Source organism: Apodemus sylvaticus, chromosome 6, assembly GCF_947179515.1.
Source record: "Apodemus sylvaticus chromosome 6, mApoSyl1.1, whole genome shotgun sequence".
Classification (NCBI taxonomy): domain Eukaryota; kingdom Metazoa; phylum Chordata; class Mammalia; order Rodentia; family Muridae; genus Apodemus; species Apodemus sylvaticus.
The window spans coordinates 70,956,214-70,967,833 of record NC_067477.1 but is presented as its reverse complement, the minus strand read 5'-3'; the positions used below and the strand labels follow the sequence as shown (position 1 = coordinate 70,967,833).

General features: G+C 46.9%; 1 protein-coding gene across 4 annotated transcripts in view; it reads right to left on the bottom strand.

Moving 5' to 3' along the window:
* Nucleotides 1–1,069: 1,069 nt before the first annotated feature.
* Heatr5a (HEAT repeat containing 5A) overlaps nt 1,070–11,620 on the bottom strand; it is a 101,798-nt gene continuing 91,247 nt past the window's right edge. For all 4 annotated transcript variants that reach the window (XM_052185872.1, XM_052185874.1, XM_052185873.1 and 1 more), the window contains 5 exons: nt 11,031–11,303; nt 9,800–10,024; nt 6,221–6,375; nt 4,000–4,213; nt 1,070–2,622 (listed from right to left, as the gene is read on the bottom strand). In XM_052185872.1, the coding sequence (XP_052041832.1) occupies nt 2,318–2,622; nt 4,000–4,213; nt 6,221–6,375; nt 9,800–10,024; nt 11,031–11,303 (1,172 nt within the window). In that variant the 3' untranslated portion in view covers nt 1,070–2,317. The remainder of the gene's footprint in view (nt 2,623–3,999; nt 4,214–6,220; nt 6,376–9,799; nt 10,025–11,030; nt 11,304–11,620) is intronic.

Below are 11,620 nucleotides of genomic sequence, written 5' to 3'. Positions count from 1 at the left end.
TATCTGATAGGCAGGATATCTGCTATACAACCCCTGTGAAAAGGTCGTTGGATCCCCAAAGGGGTCAAGACTCACAAGTTGAGAACCACTGCCTAAAGGAAGCTGCCTTGAAAGACAAGTTCAAATCCTCAGCCATTACTACTTTTCTTATCAGCAAAGTAATATCTTAAAATTCAGCACTGTCAAATAAGATGATGTGCTTAAAAACATTATGCCAATAAAATGCTGAGCAGAAATCTTAACAACCAAATGAAACAATCAAAATGGATGAAACAATAAGTCCCCAGCTGATGAGCTGTGTGGAATGGTTAAGAGTGGCCTTGCTGGAGGAGGTGTGTCACTTGGGGGTGGGCGTTGAGTCCTGCACGCTCCCTGGGGATCAGGGAGCAGCCCTTAGCTACTGTCCCAGCCCCATGTCTGTCTGCTTCTTACCATGAGGATAATGGACTAACCCTCTGAAACCATGAGCGAGCCCCCAGTCAAATGCTTTCCTTTTTATGAGTTGTCTTGGTCACGGTGTCCCTTCACGGGAATATAACAGTAACTAAGAGACCCTAATAATCAAACTAATAGGTTATATCCAAAGAGCACCTGGGCTGCATTTTCCTTGGTAAAGAAACGTGCTCCCGAGTCTAACTCGGGCTCACACCAGAGCATTTCAGCTGCTGCTAGGAACATGGCTGATGACACCGAGGCAAGGTTACTGGACACAATCTCTCCCTCTGGGGAAGCCATCGACAAGGGAGGTGAGATGATAGTACACTGGACCAACGGGCATATTAGGCATTACACTGTGGTAGTGACTACAGCAACACAGAGGAGTGAGGCAGAAGTTAAACTAGGTCAAGGGTATATGTAATACGTTGTTAGCAAAACTTAGCCTATGCCCGAGAGGAGATGGAGTTCACAGAAGGAACTAGGGAGAAGGAGGGCATTTTAGCTGAGAGCAGCAAGCCCTCCAGGAAGAGCTCCTGCAGAGAGGCAAAGCCAAGTTGGGGGAGGGGGTGTTGCGAATTGGAGAGAAAACCAGCTCATTGTCCCTGAACGGATACCTCAAAATACAAAAACATTAAAGAAATTAGCTTTATTTATGCAGTATAGAAAAGTTTGATTGTAGTGTTAGAGTTTGCAGAAGGCTTTCCACTCTGAGTGCTTTACAAGAGTATTTACATACAAGCACGATAAAACGGAGCCCACCACGTGGCTCCTGGCCTAATCAGTTTTTCTCAATGCTGACCACACCTCTATCCCTGCAGTTTGTAAATTTTAACAGGAAGCTGCATCATTTTGACATAGTGGTCAATTTACACAGTACAATGTTGAAGTGGAGGGAAAATGATCATAAACATAGCCAAAAATATTTTCTACCAGTATGACTTTATCATTATATTTTTAATATTAAAATACATTCTGTGTTAAAAAAGTATTTGTATTCACAGAAGTTCTAAATTTGTTGTACTAAATATGACATTCATATAACCCCATATTGATATAGACATGACTCTATATTAAGCTTTCAATATGAATGATTTCCACAAATAAAAACAAACAAAAGGAACAGAGGTAACAGAAAATCCATTTGAGAATGGTAGGAGGGAGATCTTCTATTCACATGAAAGCATTCGCGGGGACTCAGCATAAACTCACTCAGAAGCTATCACCATGATCCGTGATCCATGATGCCGCCACAGCCTTGAGCTACACACAGGGCTGAAGCAGTCTCTCCTGTTACAGGTTGGGTAATTCTAGATTTGGTTCTTTGTTTGAGGCTGGGTTTCTCTGTGTAGCCCTGGCTGTCCAGGAACGCACTCTGTGGACCAGGCTGGCTGGGACTTGGACCATCACCCGTCTCAGTCTCCTCAGGTGAGTGCCATCCTTCCCTGCTCTAATCGTTGATGTTCCTTGAGAAATGCAACCAAGTTTGATACTACCACTGAATAAGGCAGGATTTCACATAGAAAGTGGGATGTGGTGTAAGCGTAGATACTTTATAATACAGTGATGCCTTTCAGCCTACGGCCCTACAGCCCGTTAGAAGGAACCCCTTCATGGTCAAGGCAGCGGACTGCTTAGTAAAGTTGGATCTTTGGCACTTTCTTTCTTGAAATGCCTGGCAAGAATTCTGACAGTTCCATGGCCTTAGTAAACGGAAACAAAATAAAAGCAAAATTAGCAAGAAGGTTAGGTTTCGGTCACTCCTGAATTTAGAACCGACAGGATCTCCTAGTGCACTTGTGCCTCAAGTTTCACTTTTTTCCCAAAGCAAGGAAACATCGAGTGAGTTACATTCAGGTGCTCCGTGTCCTAGAAGAGCAGGTCACAGGAAGTTGGTCTTTAACTGGATGCTTGAGTTCCTTGCCAGGTTCTTGGCCTGCTTAGAAGGTGGGTCCCCTCTGACACTTTCCTGATTGCCTTTCACGGCAGCCTCTAGCCGCGCCTTCAGGGCTGGGGAAGAAGCCATGACCTTCTTAAACACTGAGGAGTACCGAGGCCCAATCTGCATGAGATTTTGCAAAGCAAAGTCATGCAGACTTCTTGTTACTGAAGTTGCTGATCCCAGAGCATTCTCGTCCAAAAGGAAGGAAATGAGGATGGGCAGAAGGCAGGCCACCAGCCGAGAGCCTAGGGTGAGAAAGGCGGGGTCAGGGTCAGGGAGGAAGGCACTTCGAGTTCCCTTAGCAATTCTCACCCTGTATTACTAGTACCTGGGATTAACATCATACCTGCTTATCGTGTGTGTGTGTGTGTGTGTGTGTGTGTGTGTGTCTATCCTCATCCAGAACCCACATACAGGCCGGATAGGGAGGCCCAGGGACTACTTGCTTCTGTCTCCTTGGCACTGGAACAAGCAAGCACCACCTCCACCCTACCCCACTTTTTCTTTTTTTTTAGGGCTACCCCAGCACCAAATTCACTGAAGATAACATTAAAACTTGTTATTATCCTGTCTCTACCTCCTGAGTGCTGGGATTACAGGTTTTGAACAACCAAACTCAGGTCCTAGTGCTGCCAAGGCAAATGTTTATTGATGGAGCTACCTTTCCAGTTCTCTTTTTCTTTCCTGCTTTTCAAGACAGGGTTTCTCTGGATAAATCTCTGGCTGTCCTTGAACTCACAGAGATTCTACCTGTCTCTGCCTCTTGAGTTCCGGATTAAAGGCGTTTGCCACCTCCCTGAGACACCCCTTTTAAAAAGAATTATTTATTTACTATGCATACAGTAGTTCTGCCTGCACATATTCCTGCACACCAGAGAAGGGCACCAGATCTCATTACAGATGGCTGTGAGTCACCATGTGGTTGCTGGGAATTGAACTCAGGACCTCTGGAAGCGTAGGCAGTGCTCTTAACCACTGAGCCATGTCTCCGGCACCCTCTTTTTCTTTTTAAAAACTGATTTAAAAACTGATGTCTACTGTATTTTTATCACTTCTCCCTCCTCCTCCTAATCCCTCCCATGTCCCCACTCTTTCTCAAATTCATAGCCTCTTTATTTTTTTATTGGTGTGTGAGTACCTTCAAAAATACATATATGAATACAAGCTGCTGAGTGAGTTTAATTCTTAGAGCTGACCACTTGCTATTGCATAATCAAGCAGGAGCTCATTTCTGGGAAGACCAAGTGTCCTCTCTCAGCAGCTGTTGATCCCCTAACTCTTCATCTAGGGCTGGGTCCCAGGACACTCCTGTCATTTTGTTTTTGAAGACAGTCTCACTGTGTTGCCCAGGTGGGCCTCAAACTCATGGTGACCATCTGGGCCCCATGCAGAATTCTGGAGTTAGGGACGTGTGCTACCACCGCGGCAATCACTTCCCTTTGCTTGTTTTTGAGACAGGGTCCTGACGAACCCTTAGCCCCCAGAGATCCTGCTGCCCCTGGTGCTAAGAACCGGCCTTTGGCAGACACCGCTGTGGCCTCTCATAAGGGCTTTCTAATGAAAGGAAAACACACCATGTGACACCAGACACTGGAGAGAGCAGGGCTGGGGCTGACACTCACGGTGCTCTTCTTCTGCAATGGAGACCAAAGCTTCTAAGAGCTTTATTCCTTCTTGACAGAGCTGCAGCTCGGTGGCATCTTCAGGTTTCCTCCTGTCTATTTCCTGCAGTTTCTCCACAATAGAAGACGCTAAGGAATAAATGTATGGGTAGGAAACAGCCGGCTTTGGATACTGAAAAATGGAGTGGAGGAGCTGACAGGTCTTCATTTGTACCTAACCCAGCAAGATGAGAAGAAAGAGTAAATTTACAAAGCTAGAACAGAGATACAAAGAACAAATGTTCTTGCAAACTCTTAGCAGTTAAAGTGGCAAAGGTTTATATTTATTCCAGTTCTCTTTAGTTTGGGAAGTCCTAGTGCCAACGGGCATTACATAAAAATAGCAGTTGTGGCGGCAGGGTGGAGCGGTGGGGTGGGGTTGCGGGGGCACTCAGCGCAGGGGAGGGGGTTTGCCTTCCGGCCTACTCTTCTCAGGTGCCTCTACACTGTGTAAAACTAGCAGTCACATTAGAACCACCCCACCCCCCCAGCCGGGCGGTGGTGGTGCACGCCTGTAATCCCAGCACTCTGGGAGGCAGAGGCAGGCGGATTTCTGAGTTCGAGGCCAGCCTGGTCTACAGAGTGAGTTCCAGGACAGCCAGGGCTACACAGAGAAACCCTGTCTCAAAAAAACCAAATTCAGTCAGGTGGTGGTGGCCCACGCCTGTAATCCCAGCATTCTGGGAGGCAGAGGCAGGCGAATTTCTGAGTTTGAAGCCAGCCTGGTCTATAAGAGTGAGTTCCAGGACAGCCAGGGCTACACAGAGAAACCCTGTCTCGAAGAAAAAAAAAAAAAAAGAAAGAAAGAAACAACCCCCAACAACTCACACACACACACACAGACACACACACACACACACACAGACACACAGTATTTTACGGTGACATTCTATACATTTGATTCATGTCATGGTCTACAGGTTTAGGGACTACATCGGACCCACACTAAGATGTGCCATGACTTGTCACAGCTTCCACTAGAGCTGCACAGCGTGGGTAGGCAGCCAATGACCTGGGACAAAAGGATAAAGGAAAACCACTACATATCCATGCATACATTGCCTCCTTCATTACATTTGAGCATCAGTGTTATTTTTCCCTTTGGGAAAATTTGGTTCAGTGTTTTTGGAAGTAAGAAATGTTTCTGAGCATGGGCTCCAAACTCATTTCCTAACACACAGAAAAACAAATGAATCTAGTCTAGCCTAATCTATTATTCCTTACTGTATTTTTTCTTTACAGAAAATGCATAAATTATTATAAAAATCCCGTTGTATCAATGATTTTAATATATTATGTTATGTTGTGCTTCTGCGTGTGGATGTGGGCACCTGAGTGCAGTGTCCACGGAGATGGGAAGGGGGATCAGCTCTCTGGGAGCCGGAGGTCCAGGGGCCGTAAGTTATCTGACGTCAGTGCTGGAGACCGAGCTTTGGTCCTCTGGAAGGAAGTGTTGTTAACTGCCAAACCACCTCTCCAATGCTGTGTTGCTGTTTTTGTTTTTAAACTTTTTCTTTAGATTTATTTATTATATGTAAGTACACTGTAGCTGTCTTCAGACACACCAGAAGAGGGCATCAGGTCTCATCAGATCAGAGGGATGGTTGTGAGCCATCATGTGGTTGCTGGGATTTGAACTCAGGACCTTTGGAAGAGCAGTCAGTGCTCTTAACCGCTGAGCCATCTCTCCAGCCTGGTTTTTGTTTTTGACAGTTTTCACTATGTAGTCCTAGTTGACCTGAAACATATTGTGTGGATGGGCTAGCCTTGGACTCATGGGCATTTCTCCTATCTTTTCATCCCCGGTGCTGGGATTAGATGTACCATTCCTAGAGAGTTACACCAATTTTAAGATGCTCTCATTTAAATAGAGTATTGGTTTACCTGTTTTTGGAGACAGAGTCTAATGTGGCTTAGGGTAGCTTTAACTCACTTGTAATCTCTCTCTAGCCCCTAGAGCTGGTACTGCAGATCTACACCACCGTGCTAGGTTTGTACACAGCCCAAGGTCTTGTGTAGACTAGATGTGCACACGTTCTACTGACCCACAGTCCGGTCCATGGATACTTTCTGTCATAGAAATCGAGAGCACAAAGAAGTGCAGCGTATGTACTGCAAACACGAAGACAACATGTCTCCACAGATTCCTACTGCAAACAGCTCTCTGCTGAAAGACACTTACCACAGTGTCTTTGCTCTCCAGGGCAGCCTTAAATTTTTCAATGCAGCGATTCTGAAGGCAGGGGACGGTTGTCACTTCTGGACTGGTAGACAAAATAAATACTGTGATGGCAGTAAGCAGACTGACGTCATCAAGTTCTTGAGGTGCTCCATCAACTGTAGAGAAATGACAGTCAGGAGGCTCACAGCCACTCCTCCACGGCTCTGTGGGTGGCCGTCTTTAGTTTCTTTAGCAATATTTTTTTTCCCTGCAGATGCTTACTCTTAAGAACCCCAGAGGGCGGCCGGACGGTGTGCATGTCTGTGTGCTCAAAGTCCCACGTGTGTGCTAGTCCACTCACACACACACACACCTGAGTCCCATGTGTGTGCTAGTCTACTCCCACACACACACCTGAGTCCCATGTGTGTGCTAGTCTACTCACACACACACACACCTGAGTCCCATGTGTGTGCTAGTCCACTCACACACACACACACCTGAGTCCCATGTGTGTGCTAGTCCACTCACACACACACACACCTGAGTCCCATGTGTGTGCTAGTCTACTCACACACATACACACCTGAGTCCCTCCCACGTGTGCACTAGTCCACTCCCCACACACACCTGAGTCCCACGTGTGCACTAGTCTACTCACACACACACAAACACACATACACCTGAGTCCCACGTGTGCGCTAGTCTACTCACACACACACAAACACACATACACCTGAGTCCCACAGGTGCACTAGTCTACTCACACACACACAAACACACATACACCTGAGTCCCACGTGTGCGCTAGTCCACTCCCACACACACACAGAGAACTAGGCAAGCACTCCACCACCGAGCGCCATCCCCATTTCTCAAGGATCAGTTAGAGTAAGTATTCTCATTAAATATTTTAATGAAATAGCTATGAAAAACCAGTAATTTTTGAAATGGGGATGCTGGGTAGTGGTGGTGTATGCTTTGAATCCTAGCACCTGGGAGGCAGAGGCAGGTGGATCTCTTTGAGTTCGAGGCCAGCCTGGTCTACAGAGTTCTAGGACAGCCAAGGCTATACAGAGAAACCCTATCTTAAAAAAACAGACAGACAGACTGACAAAACAAAATGAGAAAGAGTGGTAATCTTGACTCACTAAATTAAATTAAGTTTTAATTGATTAATTAATTAAAAATAGCTTTTTAGGTTTTTGGGCAAGATCAGGTGTTGTGGTTGGTTTAAAACCTAAAACAAGCGGCTGGAGAGATGGCTAAGTGGTTAGGAGCACTGACTGCTCTTCCAGAGGCCCTGAGTTCAATTCCCAGCAACCACATGGTGGTGGCTCACAACCATCTGCAATGGGATCTACTGCCCTCTTCTGGTGTGTGTGAAGAGAGTGACAATGTACTCACATACATAAAAAATGAATTAAAAAAAAAAAAAACCCAAACAAAACAAACAAATGTAAAGCCTCCAGGATTTCAGATAGCCTAGGCTGACCTTGCCTGACGTGTGGCATAGATGTTCCTTGCCTGCAGCTCCTGAGTGCTGGGCTCCTAGGCTGAGCTATCATGCCAAGTGTATGTGGTGCTGGGGACAGAAACCAGGGCTTTGTGCTATTGGACAAGTACTCTATTAGCTAGCCTAGCCCACTAAATGGTTGTTATTTACAAACAAATGACAAGTTGTTATTTATAAACAAATGACACGCATAAACAGTAGCACCAGTCATATCAAGTCGATAGTACTTAAACAACCTGTGGTCCAGCCAGCCCTCTTAGGCAATAGAAATCAACTTCACTATAACGTGGAGATCAAATAAAGAATTTAGGGTCAGCTAGTAACAAGGTCCATGCTTCTAAAAACTCCAAAAGACCACGGAGAGCAGGATGGGGTGGCTCAAACCTGCGATCCCTGCCCTTGGGAGACGGCAGGAGCATCTGACTGCAAGGTGACTGACTCTCTGCTACAGAATTCACCACCAGCCTGTGAGACCCTACCTCAGGAAAGAAAATCACTCGAAATGCCACAGACACTGAGGAGCCAGGCTAACTGACCCTGGGGGTGGAGAGCTTTGAGGCTGACACCCGAGAGGAGATGCAGTGACAGGGCGTCTTATGGATGAGTGGAGTCTTGTAGCGATGATGTCGGAGTTATCTCAGGGGAGCTGGCTCCTGGTAACAGAGTGGGCCACACAGCAGTGCCCCATGTGGTGCTGAGCCACCTCACCCCGGCAGCCACACTGTCTGAGTGGGACATTTGCCCAAGTCACACCAAGTCAGTAACCGCACAGTGTGTGACTGCAGAGGACACAGGCATCCGGGGGCTCTCCGGCTTCAGACCCAGCCAAGTCATTTTTAGTCATTCAGAGCAACTTGAAACTGCAGCACTGTCAGTTAGTTAGTTTGGTAAAAATACTTTCTAATGTCATTAAGGTAACTGTCTCCTGGGTCTCTTCCATGTCTCCTAAAGCTCCTTTACTGCCCCTTATTTTCTGAGGGTGGATGGGAAGTCTGCTTAGCAGTAGGAGTCTTGTGAGGCTCCTGCAGTAAAGACCAGGCCCCTTGCCAACAGCTGTGTGAAGGAGTCATCCTAGAATCCAACCTCTAGCTGCAGCCCTGACCAGTGTCCTAGTAACTTCATGAGAGGCTAAGGCCTGGGCCTCAGAAACTAATAGCTAACCAATGTTTTTCTGTTTTAAGCCACAGATGTTTTTCTTTTTTTGTTTTTTGAGCTAAGGCCTGGCGTGGCTGGGCTGGCTCTGAACTCATGATGTAAACTAAGGATGGCCTTGAACTCCTGATATTCTTGCTTCTACTGCCAAGTGTTGGGATGACAGGCAGCATGAGGCCCAGCTGGGAGGCAGGCTGTGGCTCTGCAAACATTTTACCTCAGGGTCAGCTCCTATTGACTTAGGTTAACAGTTGCTCTGACAGCCACATCCTGACACACTGCTAGCAGACAGCGCCGCCACGTCTGTGATAAAGGAGAATCTCTCGTGATGGACAGCATGCTCTCACGTCTTCATCTCTCTCACCCTTAGGCTGGCAGAGGCTAACTCATTCAAACGTGCTGCAATGTCACTGTAATTCCAACTCCAGCCATTCTCTACCGCCTTTTCTCTTTGATACGGATTGCACTAGAGGGTTGCCTTTGAAAATAAAACCTTCTTGCTACTAGCAATGGTGCGGACCTGTGAGTCTCAGGGAAACATTACATATCTGAACTTCCTCGCCCTAGGGATACTTTTGCCCTTCGCTCTCATCTGTACTATCCTTGTTTGCTACTTTTCTAAAACTCTTTTCTTTTCCTTTTCTTATTTTTCTTTTCAGTTGTAGCCCTGGCTATCCTGGAACTCTGTAGATCAGGCTGGCCTGGAACTCAAGACACCTATCTGCTTCTGCCTCTCTTGCCAATTACAAATAGGACAAAGATGTTGGGGATAATGTATAATATATCTGAACAGTTCACATATCTGCTAAGTACACAGTGCAGTCTCTTCTGGGTGAGACTACCAAAGATTAACAGAATAGCTTAGCCAAAAAAACAAAAACAGAAACAAACCCAGCCTGCCTCTCACTTTAAGCCCTCGCAGTCTCACTGACCTGGGTTCCAGCAGTCAAGCACAGTTGCCAGTGCACTTTGGAGGAGGCTGGTCCAAGCTTCGTGGCTCTTTTCTGCCATGGCCATGGGGGAAGTTAAGATTGTTTTCAGAGCTTGCAGGGAAGCTGTGACTGTGGAGGATATCTGGCCCCCAGGCAACCTCACAGCAGTTTCCCGGAGGACTCCAATGGCGAGGTACAATACTGTAGGGAGAATTGAGATGCTTCCTGCAAGATAAAATGAAAACTCTGCATTTCAGCACGTATGCTTTCTAAAGTCCTCAAGGAGGGCTGGAGAGAGCTCATCAGTGAAGAGTACTCGTTGCTCTTGCAGAGGACTTGGGCTTGATTCCCAGCTCCCACGGTAGCCTACGACAGACTGAGACTATGGCTTCAGATGATGCATTCCTGTGAGAACCAGGAATGTGCATAGTACACATACATGTTACGTTGGAAAAAACACACATACACGTAACTATAACAGAATTTAATCCCTAGAACCATAACACAAGCTGGACACGGTGGGGACATCTGTGATCCCAGCATCCCTATGTCGGGATGGGAGGCCAGGTGCCTGGAAGCCTGCAGATCAGCTACCCACAGATGCGCTACCGTGACAGACAAGAGAGAGGCTGCCTCCAAACCAGCAGGCAGAGCCAGACAACACTAAGAGCTAGCTAATAGGACAGGGCATCATCAAGACAGATGTGTCATACAGAGTCAGAACTGTCCACCGAAAATGTCTAAGCACTACTACTTGCTTTAACATGCTGTCAGCTTGAGACAGTACTGTGAAGAGATGGTCAGGGCGCGCTCTCCCAGGCTCCAAGCCTGGGCTCGATGCCTGGACCTGGAATACGAAGCCCATCACAGAAAGCACATTCACCATCTCATTGGCTGTCTGCGTATTTTACTTTCACCTTTTGGTGAAACAAATTATATTAGAGTGTAAAACTGATCTTACAGGACTATAAAAAGTATTCAAATGGGAAAATGATCAGCAACTAGGGCAGTCCAGTTAGTTCCCTTCCTCTAGGACAGTGGATCTCAACCTGGAGGCCGTGGTCCCTCTGCAGACTGCACACCGGGTATTTACATTACTATTCACAGCCGTGGCAAAATCAGTTAGGAAGTAGCAATGAAACACTTTCATGGTTGGGGTCGGACCACCTAGGAACCGTGTTGGAGGCGGAGCACGGCTCTAGGGTCACGCGCACAGCTGTGCACGGCATACCTTCAGGAGAACACACTGTGGGAAGCTCAGCGAGGATGAGCAGGGCGGCGGCCACCAGTCTGCTCCCTTCCTCTGGCAGCGCCTTCGGCTTTGAAGCCTTTGCTCCTGGGCCACCCGTCAGCTTAGGGTTCAGTTCCGGGAGCTGCCTAACGAGGATGCAGACACAGAGCTCCAGGGTCGCAAACACCAGAGACTTCCCCGGCACAAGTCCTCCCGTGTCCTTTCCTTCACCAAACTCCGGCAGGGTTTCCTTTTCAGAGGCACCATCATCAACTGAAACACGGAGGGAACAGTGCTTGAGAAAGGCTTGCTGCCTGCCCGGCCCCGAGTGGGGGCGATTCAGTTTCAGTTCATTTCTGGGACAGGCAATGCATTTGGTGGCTAAGGTCTGAGGTGTGAAAAGCTTGAGGAAAAAGCAGCTCTCAAGTTAAAGTTGTCTTTACTATGAGTTCTCATTACACTGGGTTAAAAATAAAATTCTTGTAATCTTTTCAGCCTTAAAATAGTGCCTGATTAACCTCATCTCCCTGCTGTTGTAAATGAGAGTCTGACAACAGCAGCTCCAACAGCGACTCTGCCATCTTACACAC